General features: G+C 47.1%; 1 protein-coding gene across 1 annotated transcript; it reads left to right on the forward strand.

Annotated features, from left to right (window-relative positions):
* LOC119433685 (uncharacterized) lies at nucleotides 1-26027 on the forward strand. Its single transcript, XM_049659373.1, has 2 exons — nucleotides 1-78; nucleotides 24271-26027. Exon 2 carries the CDS (start codon nucleotides 24286-24288, stop codon nucleotides 24619-24621), a length of 336 nt encoding a protein of 111 aa, XP_049515330.1. The 5' UTR covers nucleotides 1-78; nucleotides 24271-24285; the 3' UTR covers nucleotides 24622-26027.
* The last annotated feature ends 1571 nt before the right edge of the window (nucleotides 26028-27598 follow it).

A 27598-nucleotide genomic window follows, 5' to 3' on the forward strand; every position in this document is an offset into this window, starting at 1 on the left:
CCACACAGTCTGGTGAGGAGGCCAGCTAGACGGGCTAGTTTTGGAGGCTCCTCAAGAAGGCAGCTATATACGCCCAAGGTAAAGTGCCGTGAAAGAATTCTTTTTTATATTCGTTTCTTTCTTATCCAAGGGAAACCTAACCAAATATTTCGAAGTTCGGACAGCTACCACTTGCCCAGAAACGACGTCTGTAAAGCTTGTTGCAGAGAGCGTTGGAGCATTGAGTATAAGAACCTAGATACGCTTGAGTCCATTCAGCAAAAAAGTTCTAAAAATGCGATACTTTCGTAAAAGCCGGCAATGGCGAATATTATTGGCAAACTAAACCATATCGAAGGCTTCCATCAACGACAAACAGTCCTTTTTGAACGAAACTTTCGATCTGTGAACACAGGCTTCTTGGAAGCAATGTGCATGTCGCAGAGATATTTGACACGAATGTTCTTTAAGAGGCTGGCTACAGTAAAAAAATATCTCCCTTGCACGTAAGTCACGAAAACACTTGCGAGGCAAAATACAGGAAAGCATGTCAGAAAGCATATGAAGGTCAAAATGTATATACATATATATGTGAGTTCTAGCACTCCCTCATACATGTGACATACGGTATAGGAAGTCGGTATTTCAAGGCGACGGACCTGAGTGCCCGGATGTAGTTACGCGAAGCCTTGTCTGGGATGCGTGGTTTATCTGAATTCCTGTATTATCACTTGATTTCCCTCCCCTATCATTATATAATATAAAGGTAGCTCGATATATACATAGCATATAGCAAAATACAACACCCCGCCCCCTGCGAATATACTTATCTTGCCGGCTGGCGATATGAGAGTGGCTCGCAATATATACTGGAGGCACCCTCTAGTATTTTCTAGCGCTGTTATTTCGAATTCTATACTCAACAATGTCACTCTCACAAAGGTTTCTTTCCCCCCCCCCTTTCTGAAGAAACTCTTGCTTGATGGGTAAATGCTTTTTTTTAACTGTTAAACGATAATTGTTGTTGTCTAGTTACGGCACTTCCAGGTCACAAACAGCATACGCTTATCAGCGTGACATAGCATTCTCGACAGGAAAATAGCGAGCGCTGAGTTTTAAAGAAAGGAAACACAAGCAACGTAGATTAAGGTTATTGTTGTGGGACAAGATAAGCCTGAAAGGGTGTAAACTATTTTAAGAGTGCACTTATTTGCCAGTGCTGCATTATTCGTCGATACTAGCCTTCTAAGCATTCAGTCCAAACAAGTTTCTGAGCATTCTTTGTAACTCCAATGAATGTGAATAAAATTTAACCGAATTGACGCTGCTAATACTTAGCGTATGCCTGCTAACTTTCGCGTTTGTGTTTTCTGCATCGTTTAGGTCCGATTCTCTTTTCCACGTCTTCAGTTGTTTTTGGGCGGCGGTGCCCAGCGCTAGAATGATGTCACGCAAAAAAATAAAGAAAAATAAAAAGGAAAGAGAGATCGAATAGTACTGAATGATGCGATTTTTTTCTCGCTCGCTTGCACAATGTGCATACGAGAACGTAAGCACGTAAAACTATGACCATCTTGCGTAAACTTATATCGCTAGGTAGGGGGGAATATTCAGGATGGTAAAGTCGAAAAACATTAAAACGAAAAATGTCAGCCCGATATATTTGTTGAAAGAAATTCGGTCTGAACGAAAGAAATATTTACTTAAGGGCGATCTCGCACGCAAAAAAAAAATAGTACAAATTTTATTTTGGCTTGTGCTCAGTAAAAGTGCAACTTGAATGTTACACCACACGCACACACTGTATATTTAGCATAGAAATGGCAACTATTCAGAATTCAAACCTGTACTTCAGCTCGTTAAGAGTCATAAGTAGGTTGGGACCAGGACGAAAATTAAAATTAAATTAAAGAAAGTTAAAGGTTGTCTTCGGGCCGAAAGAAATGCGCAGGAACAGTCCTGAGCGAGCACTACATTTTTTTTTTTCATTTTTAATTCTTTTTTTTTGTTTGTTACTGTGAGAACAATGGCTTAACACAGAAACGCTTCTCTGACGATGTTGTTGAAGAAAAGCTCGCAAGATGGCGCTACCAGCGCTCCTACCGCCATCGACGTATTTACGGAAAAGGCTAAAGATCCATACTTTAAAAAAAAAAGAAGACAGAAAAAATTGCGGCCGACACATCTAGCGACGCCTGTCTCAACGGTAATGCGTTAGCATTGAATCAATATAACGACACAACGTATTGCATGCACCGTAGGAACGAGTTATGTATGAGGCGTGTACTGCCGCTGCGGGACTCGTCTTTCGCGCCTCCCTATAAGAACACTCAGCGTCATCTAGCGCCGCCGCCGCGAAGTACGCGCGTGGCCTTCGAGACGAGAAGCGTGGCGAGCCAGTGCCTGCGAACGCTGCAGACACGATAGCTTCGGATTGTAAATTCGAATATACACGAGAACAGCGTCGTCATCGTGACGATATCGCCCGACGACGTACTCTGACGACGTCACCGCGTCAAACGTGACGTCACGCGACGACATCTTCCTCAAGTGGTTATGTCCCCTAGTGACGTCACGTGATCCCTCTTGGCGAAGCAGCACACTTTGCGCTTTCCCGCTTCTTTGCAATGTCTCCGGGATCGGCCCACGTTTTTGTGTGAGCACCACGCAAGCGGACACGAAAGATCCCGACCAACTAGAGGCTAATAGCTTTGCTGTAACAGATAGATAGATAGATAGATAGATAGATAGATGGATAGATAGATAGATAGATAGATAGATAGATAGATAGATAGATAGATAGATAGATAGATAGATAGATAGATAGATAGATAGATAGATAGATAGATAGATAGATAGATAGATAGATAGATAGATAGATAGATAGATAGATAGATTGCCCCTGGAAAGTGCGCGAAGTGTCCTAAGAATGCCAGCGCATTAAAACCTGCCTCGTATGTCACGATGGGCGACGAGTCCAGGCATACTTAAGCTAGATAAGAGCCCGTAAGAGCAGTTCTCCGGAGTTTTCCCACACAAAATGTGGAGACGCTATATATACCCCCTACAAATTAGATTATGGGGTTTGACGTGCCAATACCGCGATCTGATTATTTGTCGGAATAATTTGGAACACCTGGGGTTCTTTAACGTGCACCTAAATCAAAGTACACAGGTGTTTTCGTATTTCGTCCCCATCGAAATGCGGCGGCCGGGATTCGATCCCGCGACCTCGTGCTTAGCAGCGCAACACCATAGCCACTGAGCAACCTCGGCGGGTCTCCCACACACAACGCAACCGCCCGCGGACTCCACCGCAGGTAACCTTGCAGATTTACGCTGCAGAACCAAGGGTATAGAAGGAACACAACCATGTATAATTGCCAACGGGACGCCGTCTAGCCACGATGAAAAAAGAGAAGAAACCGCAAGAAAGATAACGGACCAAATCTCATAAGGCGGTTCTCAGCGAGCTCTCCGTCAATGCAACGTACGCTGCCAAGATCACCTGATCCATCAATCACCACGGCCCCGCGATAAGGGCATTATCACGACTGGGGACTGTCCTCTCCCCCCCCCCCCCCCCCCCCCCATCGCTCTGGCTTGTTCGCATGCTGCATGATGGCGCAGCATGCGGACAATGGGAGCGAGTAAGAGATTGATTGTAACATCCAGCAAAGTTGATTCTTTTGGTACAGCTGAAGTGCTGTATTGAACCATGGACGAACACACCTTGTGAAACGAGAAATTATGTTGATAAGATGGCTTAAATGAACATGACATGGGTAGTACATGAAGGAGAAGGGGAAAAACAGTAACTGGCATATCAAAAATATCTAAATGAAATACTACTGGACACTGGTTAGCTTACGTTCTTCGTGTTATCACGACGGCTTTATTTCGCACATTCATGCGTTTCAGTGTGAAGCGGCAGTGTATATAGCTGCAGTTTCCCTTCGCTTTTCTGTGGCGTTGGATTATTATGATTTTTTATTTGGAATCATGTTGCTACGTACCAGTCTTTTACGTCCCGAATATATCCTTAGTCAACGTTCGGAACTCATTTGCGTGTTCGATTCACCCCCTGGCGAAAGGCTGCGTTTGCATCAACGCTGTCGCCATCGTATCGAGTCTCATATAGAAGCTGCACTCCTGATATCCTGTGTACCGCGTTTGTTCGTTCGCTTCTGGCACATGCTTTCTCGCAACGACGCTAACTGTTGTAATCTTGGCACCATCCGCATGATGTACCGAAGAGCTTTGTCCGCCTATTCCTAAGGCATTAACAAAATCAGTTCTAGGATTATATTACATTGTACTAGCATAAACTACAGAGTGTATAACCTAAACTGACTACTCGAGAAGCCAACAGGCAAACTTTGTATCTGAAGAAAAGCGTGTCAGATTCGATCTCCGTCTCGCGCCGAGTCCCGTCGAGTCAAAAGTAGTGCCGATCCGGGTGATACTCTGGATAGCCTCAAATTCCGTCAAGTTTTTTTTTTTTTTTCGTTTTCGAAGGTAATCAGGGAAGGCTGTATAGTAGCCCCATTAGCCAAACAAAACTGACAAGTTCGCGAATTCGACTATGTCCAAAACAGCACTCCCAGACGTCTGACTCGACCACGTTTACAGGGTATTTTGTCATGCGGGTAAAGGCACGTCAACCCACCCATGGCAGGCGGGCTCACCAACCCGCCCTGACGCATTCCTCGGCCCGACCCTTGAGCTTTTACACGAACCCGCGACTAAATGTCGGATATACTTTGTCAGGTTCGTGTAACGAGTCGGGTACGTTAGCTCGGTAACTGTGCCGGTAGGTCCGCGTTGCCGATTACAGTAACACTTTGACTATGGTTAACCAATAGTATGAAGCCAATAGACAAATAAGCCACGGAAAGTATGGTTGCTACTAATCATCGAACCCCACGCTTCCCCTAATTCTCCTGAATCTGCTGCCTTGAGGTGGATACGAAAGGTCCTTGCTAAGCGATGTCAATAATTCAATCGCAAGCGTAGATAGTTGCCGTGATACCTCTCAGCTTAGCGCTGGGCGAAGGGGGAGCGGGGTCGGTAATGACTTTAGTTTCTGAAGAAAGATATTATAGCTTCTTTTCGCTTTAGCAGGTCAATAAGCTATAGAGGTAACCAATTTTCATTTTCTGCGGAAATCCGCTAGCTGGAGGTACAAATTACCGAAAGAAAAAGAGTAGAACGCGACAGCGTTATCGGGACCCGTTCGCATCGCATCGTTCGCATACGGCAAGTAGGCTTCATTCACTGCAACACCGGAAAGCCAGCTTACAAAGACCAAGCTTATACCGATCCCCTTAAAGTCGGTTTCACTTTTAAACAAAAACGCATTGCTGGAAAGACGTTTTTCCAGGGGCAATATAAGTGGTCATATTAAGATGTGAAGGCCCTAGCACCTTCTTTTATTATTTTATAAATTGTATGCTATTGCTCCGACGCGCGCAGGTCTGGTAGAAATGCTGGAAAAGGGGTTTGTGTTTGAGTTTCCTCGTAGCAGAATTAGGTTTTCTCGTACATTCAAATTACAATCCGACGCCGATTGGTAAACCGAAACCTTGCACCACGTGGAGGGCCTGCGTGGTCGATGTGGTTGGATGATTTTTTTCTGTCACCCGAGATCACACACCGGTTGCCGACGCCGGATTTTCTGCGACACGGGGCCCTAAACGCTATCGCGTTAAAAGCTGGCGTCCGCGTGGATTACAACTTCACATAAGTCAAGGGTTAGGTGAAAGTTCGTCTTGCCAACATTTTGTCGCGTCACCCGGCCAAACTTTCTCCGAACTTCCGACATGTCGACTACAATTTTCCTGGTTTGAAGAACTGATCGTTTCTCTGCCGCATAGGCCTATGGAATTTACCGATTTCTCTGTAACCGAGCTTTCTATCAACGCGATGAGCGCACCATCTGGAGAAGACTTTAATCTTTCGGTCAACCCACCATCAGAGCAATCAGAGCACGTCATTTCCATTGGCAACCGTAACTTTAGCATGGACATTTTCGTTTCAATCGCTCCTTTATCGAGGGGTCTTAATAGTAAAAACAAAAAAGCAGAACGAATGAATAACAGAACATTTGGCTACATCCGCTGCTTCGAGTCGAGTCTCAACTAGGAGCTCCTAGCTTTATTATCGCATCTTCTCGAGGTATAGGCTTATTGGCTACGGTCCAAGGCCACGGTAGGCAGGATGTAAAAGACTACCATTATCAGGCGTACCCCACGCTACAAAAGGCTAGGTGCGGCCTGTTCAAAGAAAATACTCTTACCAGTGGCGTAATCACCCTCATTTATCGAATATGTGTGGTCTCCTGCGAGGGAACATACATCTGCAAGCGCAGCTTTTCCGATATTGGGCAGAAACTGCGAGCAAAAGCGTATAGTCGAGAACACGGGGCCAAGAGCCACCATGAAATTGAAAGATACAAAAGTTCTATAACGCGCGTTGAGTTCTTTATCAAACAAGATGACAAGGGCCGGATAGCGCACTTAGCAAGCTGCAGCAAAGCATCGGCTCGAAAGTTGGAGAATTGCCCGGATGTGTTACATCGAGCACTTCATGCGTTGAAGTAAATATTTTGGAGGCAACAGAGAGAGAGCGCGAGGTGCTGCGGGATTAGGCTAATCACAAGTTCAAGGTAAAGCGCCCTTGTCACTTAAAATGCACTAATGAACGCGCATAGTAGGGAGCGCCCTACTAGTAGAGTTACATGAACACAAGCAGCAGCAGTCCGGTGACATCGAGGCAACGCGTATCTCGTGTTCACATAGTAGCTACAGGATCATAATTACTGTAACGGTACCACTCGCTCGATTTCGTTTCTTTCTCACCTCCCGTCACTCATGACCAGCTTACCTTGGTGATAACGATCGCGGAGCATCGCTCGGACCAATGCCGAAGCGCGAAACGGAGAATAACTGGATAAGGTTCGTTATCTTACTCCTGTATACATTTCTTTAACACACTTGCTTTGCGTAGAAGCACGTACACGTTGAAATTGGGAAGCAATGCCATGGCGTCATGCTGACACCTTTTTTTTTTTTTTTTTTTTCTGTGGCTGGACAAAAATCACAGCAGACTTGTGCGAGCTGTTTTCAGCGAAGTCTATATACTGAGAGGAGCTTTCTTTGGCCACTGTTTTACGTGGTTGGACGCCGGCGGCCGCGTATCTCCTTGGAGGTCCGAGGAGGCAACAGAGCTCGCCGATTGGCCCGCACCAGCGCCTGTGTCACGATTGACGTCATTCGGAAATGCCGGAGCCACCGTCGGAAATGGGAGAGGGCAGCGGTGTATAAGGAGGACGGTTTCGGGCCGCGTTTAGTCGCCGAACGTCAGGGAGCAGTATTGCCATAATAAATCAGCCAACGTGGGAGGACTGGGAGGCGGCCCTGTCTAGCTCGGACCTCGAGGAGCAACGAGCCCTCATCGAAAGAGCACGGGCAGCGGCTTTTGCCAACGGTGTCCCGGACTAGGGACCTTCCCGTAACCCAAGGTTTACTTTCTTATTTTCAATAAAAGTTTTTATCATCATCATCGCCGAACGTCAACTACTTCTCTGAGACGTACACCCGGCGACACAATATTACGGCGCATGAAATCTGAGAAAAAGCTGAATATCTCCGCAGCATCACAACGCAGCCTGGTATTTGCATTTCGGGCTTCGACTAGAATATGCTAACAACATTGTCGTATACAGTTGTACTGGCTACTGCTAACAGGCTGCAGAGATATTCAGCTTTTTCTTAGATTTCATGCCCCGTAATATTTTGTCGCCGGGCGTACGTGCTCTCGCGCGAGAGCTGGCGATGACCGACTCTGTCAGCGCCAGGAGCTGCCGGTATACAACTATTTTAGAGCGAAGCTGTTTATGGCTAGGCTTCCGTGCATTTTTCGTGTGCGTGTGCAAAAATGTGGGCCGGTCCTGGTGATAGTGCAGAAGGGTCCAAGCGCAATGGCACATACCCCTGTGGACTACGGGACCTGTAACGCGCCCTTGAACTACCCTTGCCACACCTGGAACCCAAAGAGGTCCCAGGAACAACGGTAACGACAGATCTTAGCCCAAAAGGCTGACCCGCGTCGGCCATGTCTACGTTCGCAGCGCCCTCTCTTTGTCGGCGTTCCAACCACTTACGTGCCTAGTTTCCTGCCGACTCCTGGCGACGATTGCATTCTCGTCGTTCCTGCCGTCGCTCTTCGTAGGCGCGTTGCTCCTCGGGAGTCCGGACTATACGCGGCATCCCCATTCTGTGTCACCTCTGTGTCGTGTGCTAAACTGCTTCGCTGATCATCCACCTTCACAGAGTGGAATGGCTCATGCTTTTTAGTCCTACCATGCCGCGATTTACAAGAAAGGTGCAGTCTTTGCCTAGGTGGCTGGCACGGTTATTAATACAAACGGAAGTACTATGGACATTAGGGTCTACAACAGAACTATAGAACCACGATAAAAGCAAAACCGTCTTTATGCTTAGGACAATGCAATAGAACACAAAAGCGAAGAATGTGCAACCGACGCTAGCTGTCAGACATTATAAAAAGCAAATCTGGTTTAATTATTGTTATTCAGAAGAAACAAAAGTGGAAGTCGGGACATACGGTCGTCTCGACTGCGTCAAGTCGGGACTCAGGGCTTTTAATAAAGTCTGGACTGTCCCGCTAAATTCGAGACAGTTGGCAATCCTAGCTGCGGAAGATGATGTGACTGAGAAATCAGTACAGGTGTGAACTGTTCTGCCTTGACATAGCAAGCATGTGGAAAGTCAGCTGCCTCAGGTCGGGGGACGGAACAGGCGATTCCTTCGTAATTTGCGAGTATAGTTGAAACTGTATACACGGCCTTGACAGCTATAGACCCATAAACACGTTCTATGGATCTCGTCATGAATCAACCTGAATGTATTAGTCTCTCGTGGGGTAATCGAGCTGTTGAAAATTGCCCTCACAGTTGTCATTCAGAAGCGACAACAAGAGATGGCGCTTATGTCGGGCAATCATTCGTATAGTATAGGTAGATGCGAAAAGGCTTGCATGACACATAGGCTTCAATGGGTCAAGAGCGTTCATCCGCTCGTATGCCTTTCGTTATGCTGCGCGGCAGGCTTAAACATGTGCAGCTTCCGTGACACTTTACTCGAACATGCTTTAGCTTTTTCTTCACCATGGGAAAATCTCGTTTTCTGAAGGTTTTAGTAAGAATATTATATTTGTCTGTAAAGTCATGGCTACAATAACATGCTACACATCAATATCTCTGGGAGAAAAAGAAATGTACTTCCTGAAGATACAGAGAAGAGAGGAGAGAGAGAGGTTTATTTGAAGAAAGGCAGAGAGGTCGGATATACAAATTTCAAGAACACACGCTGGGGTATAATATATAATTCGTGAAAAATAATGTTTTTCTGTACAGTATAGAACATTTTTACAATTACGCTAGAACATTTAAAAAAACGCAAAAAAGAATTAATTACACATAATATTTCTACTTTTCTTGCCTACAGCGCATTAAACGTTTCCATGTTCTATCTCGATCATGAGGGATATGGCCTGCAAAAATTGTTTTATGCGACGTAAGAACTGACGATTCCTCGTAAGTGCCAAAACTATTGTGCAACACTTCACACTGTCACGTGCTTGCAGCAAAAAACCACCACCATATGCTGCAGAGACACTAAAAATAAGAGATATATTATTGGAAATGTAATGCGGCATCTGATTTGGCACAAGCAATGTCAGCTGTCGACAGGTAGAAAACGATACTTGCCGCCAAGCAGTTCACGGCAGCCCGGGCTAGTTTCACGAGTTTCCATACTCCGAATTATAACCTCATTATCTGACATCGTCCCCGAACTCACTGCTACTAGTAGCACCCAAATAATCACCTGAGGACGCAACAGAATCGCGAGACCAATGCCGTTCATGTAAGCGCTTAGATACCGGCGTGTCTGCCATCTTCGCAATCAATGGATGAACACCTGTGCGCGCTTGTTTGAAATCGCCTCTACACGGCAAGATGGTGATGATGATGACAATAATAATAATAATAATAATAATAATAATAATAATAATAATAATAAACAGAATGATAAAACGAAAATTTGCTCCTTCGTCTGTGTTCTAGATGGCGCAGCAAGACTAGAGCGCCAGGAGCTTTAAAATTGGGCGTAATGCTCATGGGTCACATATGACCCATGCGCACGTTCAGTAATGGGTTAACCATAACCCATGCGCGCGTTCAATAATGGCTTAACCATGACCCGTGTGCACGTTCAATGATCGCGTGGTAAGGAAGGATAATGATGCAGGAGATTTATGTGTGGGGTGCCTTGCTTCTATAGGCCTTAGATGTTTGCTCCATGCCGCCTGCATTTGTTAGGATTACGCCGCTATGAGATGCGCTTTAAGTGTGGCTGTACGCGATGCTTGTGTTTTAGTGTCTAGCGTACGCAGGAAGGAACGGCGCATGCTTGTGAGTACCAGCATGCCTGCAAAGCGTAGTATATAACCTGCGAAGATCGAGGAGTGAGTATCAATTTCATTACAGCGAAGCTGTATATGGCTATAGGCGAAACTAAAATCCGTCCGTCCGATGTGCGCAGAAACTATCATCAGCAACGGCTCGAGCGTCGTCGCCTTCTTCCGCCGCTGACTCGTTGGCGCCCCTCGGCGCAACCGCGCGAACGCGCTCGTGCCACTGCTCCCGCGTTGGTCGTCGTCGTCTTCTTCCACAGCTGCAGCTCCGTTGCCGCTCATCATTCCAGCGTAGAATTTCACTTCTCTTCTGTCGTCGTAATGGGGAGGCGGCGTTTACGGGGTTATGAGCCATTGCTCAAAGGGGGTATGAGCCATTCATTGTCTTACTTGACGGACAGATTTAATTTTGAAGCAATTTAATTTTGAAGAATCGCAAGCGGCAGTGGCGACAACAGAGGACTGCAATCATACCGTCTGCGACGTCGTTCTCTCCGTCGCAATCGAACGTGTGTGTAACCTCATTAAGAAACACAAATACGTAACCAATAATTGAGAAATACTTTAATGATCCATCGGGATTAACCCAGTGATAAACACAGGGGCCGCACGTTTCAGCTTCGCTGGTTAACCATCTGTACGGAGTGTTTGGGCGGTTATTCTTCTCTCTCTCTCTCTCTCTCTTAGTGGTATTGGGCGGTGGGTGGGTCCCTCAGTCTAGGGCTCCACTGGTCTCTGCGGTTCGCTGGGCTTGATCGAGAAGAGCTCTCTGGCTCTCTAGATCTTCGCTAGCAAGCCAAATCTCCCCACTGTCTGTTACTTGGCACTTGCGCCGTAAGGGGCGAATTGAAATTTGGAGGCCGTAGTTTACACGTCCACATACGTTACGTGGGCAAGAGTTGGCCGCTCCCCGCATCAAGGACCTGTACCTTCGTATAGCGTGCAGGGTGTATCTCACTGGGTATTTGGAGGTGTGGATATGTGGTTGTCTGTATACGGCGGCCGTCCCTGGCCTGTTCTCCCGTAAGATCGGGGTGTGGGCGGCTGTATTTTTGTCTCTCTTTTCTTTGGCTTTCGAGGATCTCGTGCGGGTGAATGGGTGGTTCCTCGAAAGGACTAAGCGTCTGGCAAAGTTCGAGCAGAAAGGATTCAGAACGATCCATGCTCTAGTAACTGAACCAAGATGGAGAATATGTATTAATATATCAAGATTGGTCTTCAGCGATAAGATATATCTTGACCATCCGCGGAAATGACGCCCCAGCATCGTGATGTACTAGAGATATGATTGCTCCGTCGGCGTGCATTACCATTCGTCAGAATCTGGTACAGTTGCTGTGATAAGGCAGAATTTGCGGAAGAGCTGAACTTCCTATTCGATAACTGTAATTTTCAAAAGAAAACAAAAAAATAAATATAACCTGCATTTTTGTAGCTAATAATAAACCCACGAGACTGATACTCCAGCCCAATATCCTACAGGCTTATAGGCTTAGACTCCAATCCAATAGACTGTATTTTAGCTACAGATAGCTAAAAAAATTGCGGCACAACCCATCTCCCAATGACCGTCGACGTTGACGCGACTAGCATTCAAGCAATGTAGCCACACACAGTAATATTGAAGATACCTTTATTGAGAATCTGTATTGGACACTCTGAGATTTTCATTGCTTCGGCTACATCCTATACACACTGTCTCCGGGATCGGCCCACTCTGCTATTGACACTCGCTCGCCAAGGTCGGTCATGACCATAACTGCACGAAGACGACTGCATGACGAAGAAGCGACGACGACGCGGCCCGACAACGGTGGCGTAATCACCACTGAATGACGACAACAACGCGATTATGACGTAATGACGAAGAAGGAATGATGTCGATGGAACGACAGAGGCGTTAAGACGACGATGGCATGACAAATTGCATGACGTTTTTGAAATGATGACGACAGCCTGACGACGGTAGGATGCCGAAGCTGGAATTACGACGACGGAACGAATATGACGGCGTAACGACCACGAGCAGATGTCTTGTGGCCCAAGCTAGCAGACAGCTAGGGTCACTGGCTCGGCGTAAGAGACTATAGATAGATACACTCAATGTGCCGGAAGCAGGCAAAGCAATGCTAATCGCGTTAACGCAGGATTGCGAAGTCTTCGACTCGCGAGTGAGTCCTTGCACTTGGGTGCTTCGCGGCCAGCGCTCAAGACAATATCAGCAAGGCTGCTTGCGTTTTGATGACGTCAGTGATATGCGCAGTGACGCACGCCGAGAGCTGCTGCGCGTCTCTCAAAGGCTTGCGCGTGCATAGAAAGGTGCCTTCGGCATGGCCCCGGCGTTGGGCGAGAAGCGGTCCTCCATGTATATCCACGGCCTAGAAAGATTAAAGGAAAGGCCGCCTGTGTATAGCTTCGCCACTGACACTGGCACCGCGGCTGCAGTGCGGTGAACGAACGATATCGTGATGGCGGCAGTTCCCTATAGCTGCCCCTACTATATAACCCGCAGCAAATATCATTACATTGTGTTTTTTTTTTTTCGCGACTCAAAGAAATCACTGCTACGCCTGCTTTTTGAGACCACCGGGGGGGGGGGGGGGGGGGGGGGATAACTGCGGCAAGCGGGAATATTTACAGATCATGCAATAACAGCATGTATTTAATATAAAAAAGATTGTTACATAGGAAATACCACATTCTTGTTGGTTGATATCTATATGCGCGCTCAATTACTTCAGTTGGCTGTATTCTTGTAACTGGTCTTGCGATCTTTACATGTATCTTTATGGCATAGACATATTTTGCCTGTATATCTCACGCTAATTTCCTCTCAAAATACGTAGCAACCACTACGTAACCAGAAGTGCGCATTTGATCACAAGTGTTCCTTTAGAATGGCACACCAGAACGTCTATGACGTGTTACGAGTGTGCGTTAGCCGAGCGCACATCTACTGCGTTCATGTACTTTGGTTATAAAATCAAAAGCCCTATGCACTTGTATTAGTTGTTGTTTTTTTTTTCCACACTTTAAACTAATTTCCACCCCCAAGAGTGCATAAGAGTGTACATGTGCCTATAACTCACACCCTTACACCTTTACGGGTATGAGGTTGGGCGTTATAGACTAAGTTACACACTTGTACACCCTTAAGGGTGTACATTAGTGTGTGCACAAAAAACAAACACCACCCAAGCACTCCGTACAGATGGCTAACCAGCGAAGCTGAAACGTGCGGCCCCGGTGTTTAGAAGTGGGTTAATCCCGACGCTGTATAGAAGCGTTTCTCAATTATTGGTTACATGTTTGTGTTTCTAGTGGAACGCAAGCGCCAATGGCGGGCGGGTGCTGCTAACCACGACGCCGAGCTAACTCGAGATATCGAACGCATGAGACAACGGCGAGCCCAGGAGACGGCGCTGCGGGCAGAGCAGCGTCAACGTGGCAATGGCGGGAACGCGTTCGCTAACGACGTCACTAACGGCGCTGCCAATGGCGCGCGCGCTTGGGTGCGACGTAGAGAACGACGTAACTTAAGGCGCAGCCAATGGAGACGTTTAGCGAAACATAGGACGAACTGTTTTTTGTTTCGCCTAGCCATATATACAGCTTTCGCTGTAAAAATGACAAACCCTTTCCCTATCGGAAAATGGGGGTAAGCGAAGGTTGTATGTTTCTTCGGTGTTCCTCGGAACGAATTGCACGACGAATACCACGTTGTGCTCGAACCACAACCGGTCACACACACTGCAACTGGCTGGGAAGTTCCGGTTAAGAAACTCGCGTTGAAACCTGGCCGTCGTACCGGGGAAGTTGGCGCTAGCGTTGCCGAGGCGTGCACCACCGTTGTCGGGTTCCTGGAGGGCAACACGACGCTGACGTTTGGCCTCAACATCGCGCTCCCACAACTCGGCGTCCGTGGTTCTTCGCTGACGTTTCGCCAGGGCTTCGGAAGCGCTCACGCTAGAATCGGCACGTCAACGACGACCCTTTCGCGAGCGAGTACGCGGCGCCGTTGCTCAAACGCAGCCTGCTCCTCGGCGGGACGCACCACGCGCGGCCTTCCCAACCAGCCGCCGAGACTGATTTGAAGTGAGCCTGGCAAAGCACGCGCCGACCCCCTTTATTCCCCTTTCCTCCCCGCGACACACTAAACGACCTTGATTGGCTGCGCACGTCACGTAATCTGGCAGCGGCGCAGCTTTCCCCGCACCTGCTCTTTTTTCCTTCCTCTCTTTTTGTCCCTGGCTCATACGCACATATCTGGCTCATACCCGCATATGCAATGCGGCTATATACGCCACGCGTGAGTTTTGGCGTGACAACAACGCCACTGTAACTTGTGAGCCAATACAAGCTTCACTTGAAAAGCAACTTGCACGGTCTTCATCAGAGTATTCCCACACACACACACACGCATATATATATATATATATATATATATGAACGACAAGAAAAGAAACCGAGGTGCCATATATTTCTTGTCACATCATGTAGTTCTTATAAACATAAATACCCCAGAACGTGGATGGCAAGACGGTGCCGCGCTATAACTCAGTTGGTAAGGGCATCGCCCGCGTAATGCGAAGACGTGAGTTCGTATCCCACCTGCGGCCAGTTCTTAGAGCGCAGCTCTTAGGCGCCCACTCCTGCGGCGAGCCTCGGCGTCGTCCCTCGGCGTCCTCGTAACCGAGCGAACGAGCACAGCGAAGGATGAAAGCGAACGCGGATGAAAGACGGCGATAGCGAAGAGAGCGCGAGGCGGAAAGCGGAGGAGGAGGGCAGGGCGAAAGCGTGAAAAGAAAAGCGTAGTGCCGCGCAAGACTTGCTCTGCGGCGACGGTAGCTACGAGATGGTACCACAGTAGCGCGCGCGTCTTCTGTTCACCAACTGCATGAACGGAGGGGCGGCTGCTGCGAATCGCCCCCACGTGTCACTCACGCGCTGCCTCCCGCGATCTCCCGATTAGTGAGGCAGTCGCGCCACACTTCACTCCGTTTGCAATGGGGCCGCACGAGACAGCTTGTCCACGCCAGCCAATATATCGCGAAAGGAAAACACGTATACAGATGCGCTCAAATTTCGCATTAGCTAGGGAGTATCGTAATCGCCGGCGAATTTTTTCGTCCACCTTCATTTCCATTTATTTATCATTTCTTTAATTAAATTAGGAACTACAATTCCCCCTATGCTGCCCTTGGCGCGATTGTTTGTTGACTTATGACTATATATATATATATATACTGATACATGCACATTGCGTGTTTCTTGAGGACCATGCGCGCGGGCGCCCCGACGAAGAACACGAACTGTTCCTTGTTCTCGAGCTGTAGGCTGAACTGGCCAGCGCTGCAGTTGTCTTTTATAAATATACATTGTAAATAGTATCCAGTGCTTAATCCTTCATTCGCGTAACATTTGTATATATATATATATATATATATATATATATATATATATATTGTGACGGAGGCGAGATGTAGGCGAAGGATATATTTACAGAATATTTACAAAGAAAGATAACTGGCAAGAGAAGATGGCTATCTGCCACACGCGCAAGCGTCCCCGTCGTCGTCTTCATCGCTCTGCCTAGCATCGCGTTCATCCATGTACGGATTGCTTCGTAACTATATATATATATATATATATATATATATATATATATATATATATATATATACAGTACTTTCACTTGTGCGCCCACCATCGAGACGTTTGCTCTTGTGTGCTTAATTGCTTGAAACTGCACGAGGCCGCTATAGTAACCTCTTAGGCGGCGAAAGTGGTCAACGGGGCCGTGACAGCTAAATGTTTCAGACCACTGCTATACGAGTCGCAGTGAACTAAGACTATGCTGCAATATTGTATTAGATCATAATCGCGCTTTGCAAGTGAACGCGCAAATGAATGGTAAAATTGAAAAAGGCATCCAAGCGCTTCTATAAGAGGATTACTATAGCGTATAGCGGAAACTGGAAATATATTCGGGCCAGAACGTTAACTTCCAACAGCTTTTACTCCTATTAATGCAGCTATTTACGAACTTCAGTGACGACACATGAAACGCATGCGTGCGTCACCTTCGATGATCACTCAAAACGGGTCGTCTTCACACAATCCCGCGTTCTGTCGTTTTGAGTGATGAAGAGTTGGAATTTCATCGAAGGTAATGTAAGCTTGCTTGTCACGTGCCGTACGTAACTGTAGTTGTTCCTGTATGAATAAAATGCTGCTGGATGTTAGAGGTCTGTCTCGTCCATTCTTTCTTCTTTCTCTACATGCGCTATACACCCATCCTCACATAGGAACGGTATACCAACAAGTCCTAATTGTCACGACCATGCAAGCGCCTTTGTGCACTGCAGGTATGTGTGTTTGTTTTATACAGTGTCGTATTAACGACATGCAATCGCTCAGCAGTGCGCCATGCGCGTGGACACCGCCGCAAGATAAGGTATAATTCTGGGCGGAGGATACGAAACGAGAGACGGGCGTATTCTGCTTGGCGTTTTAGGTTTTTAATAATTTTTTTTTTCGTCGCGCGCGGCGAGCTCCGATAGGGCAGGCGCACATGACGCGAGCGATCTCGAGCTCCTCCCACGCTAAGCCTAATGGACCGGTGGCTGCGTGCTTATCACACGCGGAGATCATGCTCGCCCGCCCGCCCGCCCGCCCAAAACGCTGCAACCGCGCAGCCGCGTGTTGAATGTCGATAGTGGCCGCGGGAGAGGCACAAAATCATAACGGCCGGGAGAAGGAAAAATTAGGAAAGAGGTGCACCCTTCCGTTATCTTGGGTTATCTCTCGATGCAATGCTCTGCCTCCTCACGCGTATACACGCTTACCCGATCGTTCCCACTCCTCCCCCCAATCCGACCGGAGCGCTTCCAACTCGCGAAACTCCGCAACACAGTACAAAAACATTGAGAGGCTCCTATCCGAGTCGCATATCGACGAAAGTGCGCCGGACAAGCTGCCGCCGCGGTCTCTTGGCCCAAGTGGAGTGGATCACGGCGGCGGGTGTCACAGACGACGCAAGTATACAGTGTGCGCGCGCGCCAAGAGGCGAATTGGTCACCGCGAGCTCCCGTAGGTGCAAATGGTGGTCCGGTGAGCGAACGATTAGCGAACCGTCACGCCTTCCGCGCGCGCGCGCGGGCACACCTTCGTAAGTGCGTCGAGCCCTCCCGGGGGTCAACCGTTCAACGTGGTCGGCGTGTGCGCGCAAGTTTCTCTTTTTGGAGTGTTCGGCGACGAAGCCAGAGAACTACGCCGACGCCACGGCCGTCCGCAGTTTAAAGCACATATCCCGAGTCGGCGAAGGGCTGCCGGAACCTAACGGATCCTTGAATTCGCCCGGTGCAAGGGAAGCGCTTTCGTTGAGCGGTAAGCGAAGTACCGAATTGCCATTTTCACTTTCCAAATCCAGCCGGTGATTATGTGCTGCCGCTGGTAACACGGTGCCTCTAAATGGCTTGCTTACACTCCAGTCTGCCGAAGAGCAGACTGCGTCTAACTAGAGCTTCACACTTTTACTCTATTCACAAGCTTTCCCAGGTTAAGCTATAAGCAAACTTCAGAGGTCGGCAAACATATATGTATAGCTCTTACGGCTATCTGTTGTTGTCCTAAGTACAACACCGTTAAATCCGCTGTTTCGCGATGCAAACAACACTACAAACACTTTTCTTCGCGATGAGCGCTCACAAACCAGCTCACCTTTGTATTCTATACTGTAAACTCATAGCAGTCATGTATAAGAACAGCGTCAGAGAGCGCTGACCCCTAAAGGCCCACAGACTGATCTCCACTCCACATGGTTTCGTGCGAGTATGCTCCCACTCTCTTGCTCCCTCAAGCCGACATATAGCTTCCTTGCACATCCCTCATGAAAAGGAGTGAGGAAGGTAGCGGTGATAGGTGAAGAACAACCATGCAGTTTCGTTCATAAGGAAGCTGGCGATGTCGACCGGAGGAAGCAAGACAGGGAGCAGAATCATTAGTGTGCAATTTATAGCTGATGATGAAGTCTTCAGATCCTTCCAGTCCGCGCAGGTTCACACAGATGCCGTTAGAAACCTCGATAACCGCCGGCTGCCGCGGTGCCCGCCAGATACACCGGGGTCCATTGCCGCTTTGTTAATTACTATAAAACGTTTCTCATCGATACGGCTACTCCTTTTACCTGTAAGGGTTATTTTCGAACCCCTTTACACGAGCAAAACCTCCGACGTGACACTCGCCGTGGGGCTTCGCCGAAGGTTATGTTCACCCAGGTGTGCCCGCACGTGCTTTCAAGGTTACGGCGACTTTGTTATACTTAATTGCTGCATTTATCATTTTATACCACGAACACCTAAATTAACTCGACAGCTCATATGCAGAAGTTTCAATCCGCTACCTCTATTCGCTTACATGTGTGCGGATTCTTTGAACAATAATTGCCCGGGCGCCTACAAAAAACCGAGCGGCTATGACACAGCGCGGATGAGCTGAGCGGACGCTGTTTGAGAAAGTAACTGCTACCTGACGCAGCGCTTAGGTTCCCGGCAGACTGTATATAGGAGATGGTCTACCAGAGCCAACGTATCTCTCTACGCAACGCGAACTCCCTTGCTGTAGAGTCACGGAGAGCTCTGTGCATGCGCGAACTTGATTTGTGCGAGCGCAATTTTTTGCGCAAGGCAGAGAACACTGAAACGACCGACTAATAAGTGCCAATCTCTTATCTTAATCTCAGCGAGCTCTCACGACTCGCGTGTTCAACTTTGATATTACAAATGTAAATCAATCGCCCTATGCGATATCCACTCGAAGGAATCGTGTTTGTTGCGCCGAGCATCGGATGGGAACGACTCTCGACTGCATGTTGGCGTCCGCCAGCATTACAACCAGAAATCCTTGCCTTCGTTATCGACGTTGTTGCTACCGCTAGCTCTGTCCTCGCCTCGAAAGGGCAGTGCTGGCATTAGCTGCAGCCGGTGCATATTCGACTTTAAAACGATCGACCCTCCAGGAAGAGCAGAGCTTTAATACATCGGAGAGTGCACGTACGTCTCTGCGACGCTCGCAAGTTATCGGTGCTATACCCACTCGCAATTGACGCGAGTCAATCGGTATCGAATTTCAGCCATGCGGGGTTAGTCGAATAAAAAAAATAAGCAGCATGCAGACATTACCACTCTCCCGAGGGCTGCAACGGTTTCGGTCATAATACAGGGTGTCTCACTTAACTTGGGCCAAACTTTAAAAATATGCAAATGGCCACGTAGCCGGACAGAACTAAGGTAATATGTTGTTTGCCGTCGCTTGGAGATACTCAGATTATTTTTTGGCATTCCACCTAATTAGATAATTAGTCTTATTTATTTATAAACTTCTCAATTATTATAATTAGAGATGAAAAGTGTCAATGAGAAAACTGTAGAGCAACATGAGAAACTCCCGATGCAGCTTTCTGTTGCTCACTACGTGCTACATGAGAGTGTTTTTCCGTGCATGAAAGATGCCCCCGAATACACGCAAAGTGCTTCGAGCGGCCAGTCGCGCGGCAAGTTTGCGTGTATTCGCGAGCTTCTTTCACGCTCGGGAAAACTTTTATGCAGCACGTATTGAGCAACATAAAGCTGTATCGGGAGTTTTTCAAGTTGCTCTACAGTTTTACCATTGACACTTTTCATCTCTAATTATAATAATTGAGAAGTTGATTAATAAATAAGACTAATTGATCTAATTATACGGAATGCAAAAAATAATCTGAGTATCTTCAAGCGACGGCAAACAACATTACTTTGGTTCTGTCTAACTACGTAGCATTTGCATTTTTTAAATATTAGCCCAAGTTAAGTGAGACAACCTGTATACGTACCCTTTACTACACGCCTGACTAGTTGCCTCGTAATTAATGCAACGATGAGCAGCGTGACAGTTGCAAATGTACTATCAATGCAGAAAATTCACTGTACACGAATTTACAAATAATACTAAAGAAACTGCAGCCAACAAATTTTTCCTGCATGCAAGCCTTGAAATGTATTGCATCCTGAACCCTTAACCTGTTATGCTGCCTCCTGCGATTAAATAATACTTTTTTTTTCTAAACGTTCATCATCGTCACTGCCCGAGAAATAAACAAAAGGTGGAATGCCATAATTATTTCCGTCCAGTAGGTGCAATGAGCCTTCAAAGAATGGCGCGTCTTCATGACATTTCTACAATTCACTTATTTTGACTTTTTTTTTTTTGCAGCGTAATTGACGCGTGCAATGAGCGTGTGTCATCCGGCGTCAATAAATAATGACAAAATAAAATTGACGTACACGGTACACATGAAACAGCGTGCAAATTGGTACGACGCGCGACGATCAACAACTATAATGGGAAGGACATTGTGCATGGCGGTTTAAAAACATCGACTGATACATAGTAAAATAAGTACACAAGTTATCAGCTCCTTCGTCGACATGACCTCTTACACCGTCGACATGTTATTGGTTTTGACAACGTGACCACATCAGGAGACCATAACAATTTAGCTGCTTTGATTGATTGATTGATCGATCGAACTTACGTGGAAACTCTGCAAGCTGAGCTATACAGTTGTGATAGTGAATAAACACTTCTTTCGTTCCAAGTACAAGAACGTTCTATCATTCCTCCCCATCAGATTAAGGACTCCGAAGCAGGGAATCGAGCCATGCAGCTGCCCTGTAAGCAGGACACCGTAGCCACTGTTAAGTATACCGGGTGTTCAGCCAACACTCTAAAATTTTTTTCAAGGTTGCCTATGGCAGATAGCACAACTCTAGTTCATGAGTTTATCTACTCGAAGTGGCGGATATTACTTGCAAAAAAAAATGAAATGCGGAATCGACTAATTAAGCAAACATTCACGAATTAAGTTTTTAACTAATTACCTTATGAGCCATATTCCAATTTACAAATTCTACGCCGTGGAGTTCGCAAGGCGGATCCACTTGGAACGAATTCTCAGGTTGACACCAGTTTCGAGATATTCATTCCCGAAGTTTTCGGAGAAATCGTTCCAGTTGCTTTCCTAACAAGACGATGCGCGTTATGCATCGAAGCACAAAAGTAACTGGAACGCCAATGCATTTCTCGCAAATTTCGGGAATTAATATCTTAATTAATCAATATAACGACAGGGTCTTCTCGGGCGGCGGCGCTGAGCCTCTGCTCGGGCAGCTCGTTTAGCAGCAGTGGCAGACGAAGCATTTCCACCGGTTGACGACGCGCTCATCGTTCAGAAAGAAAGCGCGAACACGGGAACGCGTGGCTCGCGCGGAGCGCATTCTCTAGCAGCGGCGGCGCAGGCGACGAAGCGCATGCGCAGTGCGTCCGATGCCGACGCCAGCGCCTTGTTTCCACACATGGTATCGGTGGACGCGCTCGCCGCATGCCTGGTCGCCGCCGTTTTTCATCCCCGCTGCGCTCCGCGTTCGCTCTTTCATTCTTCGCTGTGCTCGTTCGCTTAGTTACGCCGAGGCACGCCGACGCTCAACGCAGGCACGGGCGCGTAAGAGCTGGGCTGAAATGAAACAGGTTTTAGAGCGAAGCTTCTTTTGCCTACCTCCCCGGGGTTTGGCGCGTCGTAAACTGTCTCGCCGAGTAAAAGCTGGCGTTAGATTAAAAAATAAAGGTGCGGTCACCACCGAAGATGATTGTCAGTGTAAGCGAATAGCGTAACGGTCTAAGAAAGTGCGCCTAATGGCGCACATTTGTTACAGTGAAAATATTGAATTAAGCAGCCTTTGTTGTTTCGTTGTGTAATTTCGTGGAAAACAACACTGTTAACCAGCACATCTGTAGCAGTATATAGTGTACTAGATGGACAACACGTCTGTCTCAAAGAGTTCTAATAGCTAATTGACGTTCAGCAACAAACGCGCCCCGCTACTCGGTTGCACGAGCACAGGGGCCTTTTGCATCGGCGCCTTTGTATCGGTGGCGAAAAACGGACAAAAGAGCCGCAGAAAGCTATTCACCTTAAAAAAAATATTACGCGTTTAATGGTGGGTCTTGAATCTGGGTTCCCCAGCGCAACATTAATGAGAGCACGAATTTTATGCCGCAGCTCCCGCCCTTCCGATCATGACTTAGCAGCAAGAAACAAGAACCATGTTTTCGCTCATTTGCACGCACTGTGATACGAGCGCGATTCTATCATTACAAAAATACAACGACGCTAGCTCGCTAGCACTTTAATTTATGTATATGTACGATGAATATTGCCTGTGTGGTGTGACAGAAAAATTGTGGCAGCAGATATAAGAGGGGCTGTTTTCCAAACCAATCTACCATTTTTTTATGTATACTATCACTTTCGCGTCTGATGCGAGATTCAGCGAGATTTGTCAGTGGCGGAGCCCATCGCGCTGAAGGTTACGTCATGTGACAATGGAGCTGGAAGCATTCCCATCACACTTCTACTGCGCCCTCTATGTGTGAACGCACGCGACTATACGACACGTCCTCTTGTAGTTTGGTCTCAAGTGTGCTGCCGAAGGCGTGGATGGAAACAGCAGCGTTGGTGGTGACATCTTGTGAAATTTAGTTGGACCAGAATGCGCTAGAAAAGAGTAAAGAATGCCATCATGAAGGATTGTGTCGCTGCCAATACGCGCATGTGAACAAGTAGTAAAGCTCGCTTATAGTCGATGTCCCCCGCCAGCGCTGGCGTTTTCGTTCATGTATCCGACAATACACGTCAAGCTGAAATTAGTGACGCTCACGGATCGGGCGCCGGTGCACAAGTTTTCTTCACTATACGCTCCCTTCTCTTGGTTTAGCTTAGATTTGGCCAGCAGGCGTGCCATCTATCGCTAATGATGCGCAAGTTGCAAAAAGAGCGACGATGCGCACGTTCCGGCCCACCGTGAGCGTGATATAGTACACATGCGAATGAGCCCTCGAACGTAGTTAGTATACAACCACGATGAACAGGACTCCACGAACTTTCTCGAAGGACGCGATTTCCAGACAAATTCTCTATAGTCTCTCTCTCTCTCTCTCCTTTTTTTTTTTTTTTTTTTTTTTTTTTTTTGCGGTCAGTGCACGTGCCTGCTCTCCTTGCTTACAGATCTAATCAGGACTGAGTATTATACGTGTGATGGCCTGCACGTTTGCATTCTGCAGGACAATCGTGAATTATATTCACGGTCAACTTATACGCCATGGGTCGTTCTTTTAAGTTGAATGACGCACATGAACTTTGAAATAGTGCTGCTAGTGCTTCGCGCGCTTGATCTCTCTTAATTAACCGCCACACTGACCTCGACTGGACAGTTTAGTAAGCTCGCAAAGTGCGTACTTGTGTATGCTGTGCGCGTTGGCGCAAATGTCATTTCTCGAGTCATTCATATACTGTTTGGAGCAACATAATACTAGGAGTAAACGAACAAGTATACCCAGGCAATAGCTCCCCTGTGTTAATCAACGATCATACCTCACTTTCTCTGTCTGAGTGAGAAGTGTATGGTTCGAAGCTTAGTTGGGAAAACGGAGCAAGGTTAAGCGTAGACCACTATAACGGAGGTCCTCGCACGTGGAACTCCATGTACTGTCTGTAGTGGTCTCTCTGGCAGTGGGCTGCGGCCGAATCCAACGGCCGGGTCCTTGAACCAGTGCTAATAATTTTATCTGCCGTTTTCGACTCTACTAAGAGCTGCAGCTGGCGTCTCCCCATCGTTTTTCTAAGCGTGCAGATTGTCTCGTATACGCGAGTGTCTCGCTAAGCCGACAACGTATCGTTCTCTTTCTCCTGCGCAGGACGCAAGCACCACGATGGCTCGGAAGACAGTCGCCGCGGCGCTGCTCTCCACCGCTCTGTTCCTGGCGCTCGCCAGCAGTCGCGCGGGTTGCCGCGCCATGCCGGCCCAGCAGTCGGCTGTATCGGCAGTGGACACGGGCAACTCGGTGGCCGCCGCAAGCAACTGCACCAAGGACTCGCGTGCCAAGGCCATCTGCGACGAGTGCATCTACGTGACCGGCGCCAGGGAGTCGTACGAGCCGTGCTGCGCCAACCTCAACCGGCTGCAGGAGTACTGCGAGCACTTCCTCCGCTACTCGCCGGACTCCAGTGTAAACGAGACCGCCACCAGAGAGCGCCGCCGGCACTGAACGTCCAAGCTGCGTTCCGCGGGAGTGCAGCATTGGAAGTGGTGGCTGCGACTTTCTATACAGTGGCTTGCAGCCAGAAAAAAAAATTCTAGCTACGTACTGAGAAAATCCTCGTGCGTTCTCACAATTCCGCACGCCTTCCGCATTGTTCGTGCGGCAAAAGCGGAATGTGTACGGAATGCTTATCATTTCTGTACGATATGAAAATCAAATGGAAACAATCCTGAGAACTAATGCGGAACTTTTCCAATAGTGTACACTCGAATTCGTGGTGGCTGCCGGTTGTGTCTGCCTGGCTGTTATTGGCTGCAGATGGCGCTCTCTTGAGCTCTCGTAAGAATACTCGTAGAGTAAGATATCCGTACTGCTTTAGCGACTACCGTCACTCGGAGACAAGCAGGGTGGGACGTACTGATAAGGGAGTAAAAACTATGGAAAATGGAGTCAAATACGGGTAGCGCAGTTACTCCCGTAAAAAAGTGTTGGTAGAACTCCTTTTGCAATTAAGGTGGTAAAATGAAAAAGTGCACCGCGTGCGCTCTGTCGTTGAACGTAATGATGAAAAAAAGTACAAGGAATACAAGAAATGTGGAAAGCGGAGTCAAATATGGGAAGCGCCGTTACTCCCGTAATAAAAGTTGTTCCTAGAACTTTTTTTTTTCGTAATTATCGTGGTAACAAGCAACAGCGCGCGGCCTGGGCTCTGTCGTGGATGGACGAGAACGCAGTTGCACCTGACAATTTGCAAAGTTAAGCCTGCTGGTACGTAATTTTCAGCACTGCACCGCCTGGCTCGTTATTCTATAGGTCTTGAAGGATATATGCAAGAACGAGCCGTGCGCCGAAGCTCCTGACTTAGCTAACGGTGCGGTGCAGCTTCTAGATCTGTGATGTATACCACTGGTAATCCTCACCTGTCAGATATCTGGCACCACGGAGATAAATGAAATCCACGAAATTCGCAGCAAATTTGACCATAGGGATCGACGCTCACTGGTGTCACCCTATAGTTCACAAAGATCTTCAGTGCTAACTTCGCAGTGAAAATACTCCATGCGAGACACGTAGCATGTACATAGGAATGTAAATAAGCATAGTGTTTATACGCGGGACCCATGTTTCATTTTTGTGTTGTTGTATTTAACTACTGTCATAACACACCTTACGAGAAAAGAACAACTTGTACGCGTCAGCAATGTTTGCCGCTGACTGTCTGCATCTGTACAAAGCCCATGAAAAGTCGTTTTCAACTTGTACGTTCAAGAGACAAGCCTCATCGCCCTGATTAGTTCGCTCACTGATGTACATAGTGCATAAAAGTGTTCAAATTGTCCATGTTTTGCAACTTTTCAAACGTGCTCTTGTTGTTATGAATAAAGACGAAGCGAACTCCGTAATGAAAGCTACAGCCTTTGTGTCTCTTGTTCAGCTCTGTTGTCGAGATTAAAAACAAAATTTTTCTTCAAATAATAGAGCGAAAACAAAACACTTCTTCGATATTTAATAAGCGATTTTATAACACCTTCCTATATAACACCTTCCGATACAGTATGAAGCCCCAACCTTGCACAAGAAACCGTGTAGTTTCCCCACTTCCTGGAGGCACAGAAAAACACCAAGATATTGAGAAACTAAAAACCAAAAAGACGAGTTTAACCTCTATGTTCTGTATAACTTTCATCCATCGGCCTCACTTTATTTATTAACGAAAAAAGGATCTCTTGAGACGCACCTCCCTTTAAATGACTCTAAATTGAGTTCTCTTGCAGTGTGATGTAATCGCTGCTATCAGCGAAAAAAATTGAAGCCCAATGCCACATCAGTCGCGGTTAAATGAAAAAGAACTGCTGAAAAAGTGAGCTCGCTCTCCCGAAGATCTTCCGATATCGTCATCCTAAAATTACTTTTGCATGTCTTGAATCGTTCGCACATCTATCTGAAAGCAACTTGACCTATCCGTGCACCATGAAGTCGTGAAGTAGTGCCAGCGACCTCCACCTGCTGTCTTCATTAATAATAAAAAAAACGGGCAAGTTTACAGCACAGCGAAACTGTCGATTCTCAAGTCCAGTAATGCGAAGTGATAGCAAAATACTAGGCCAAGCAAAACCTATTTACAAACCTAGCAACAACCAAGTTAGAACCTAGAAGCAACCAAGTTAAAACGTAATACCAACCAAGTTAATACCTGGCAATCCAGCCAGTAAGACTTGAGGATCGACAGTTTCGCTGCACCAAAGCTTTGCACGACCGAGTGCTAACTTGCCCGTTTTAACGCGATAGCGTTTAGGGCCCCATGTCGAAGAAATTCCGGCGTCGGCAACCGGCGTGTGATCGCGGGTGGCGGAGAAAATCATCCAACCACGTCGACCGCGCAGGCCCTCCACGTGGTGCAAGGTTTTGGTGAACAAAAATTGAATTTATCACAGTGAAATCCGTCAGAAAAATGGTAAAGTACGACTTTACCATTCGGCGTCGCATTCGCCGTCGAATTATTTACCAATCGGCGTCGGATTGTAATTTGAATGTACGAGAAAACTTAATTCTGCTACAAGGAAACTCAAACATTTCTACCAGACCTGCGCGCGTCGAGACAATAGCAAACAATTAATAAAATAATAAGAAAGGTGCTAGGGGGCCTTCACATTTCACCATAACACCACTTATATTGCCCTTGGAATAACGTCTTTTCGGCAATGCATTTCAGTTTAAAAGTGAAGCCGACTTTAAGGGGCTCGGTGTAAGGTTGGTCTTTGTAAGCTGGCTTTCCCACGTTCAGTGTTGTAGTGAATGAAGCCTACTTAACGTATGCGAACGATGCGATGCGAACGGGTCGCGATAACGCTGTCGCGTTCTACTCTTAAAGACGAAGCTTAAGTGTCCTCCAAGTTTTTTTAACTTACCTACGCATGTAGGGAAGGTATTCTCGGGCGATCATTTTAGGAGGTGCCTTCCCTTTAGCGACATTTCGCGTGAC

The sequence above is a fragment of the Dermacentor silvarum genome, chromosome 11, assembly GCF_013339745.2.
Source record: "Dermacentor silvarum isolate Dsil-2018 chromosome 11, BIME_Dsil_1.4, whole genome shotgun sequence".
In the NCBI taxonomy this organism is placed as follows: Eukaryota; Metazoa; Arthropoda; class Arachnida; order Ixodida; family Ixodidae; genus Dermacentor; species Dermacentor silvarum.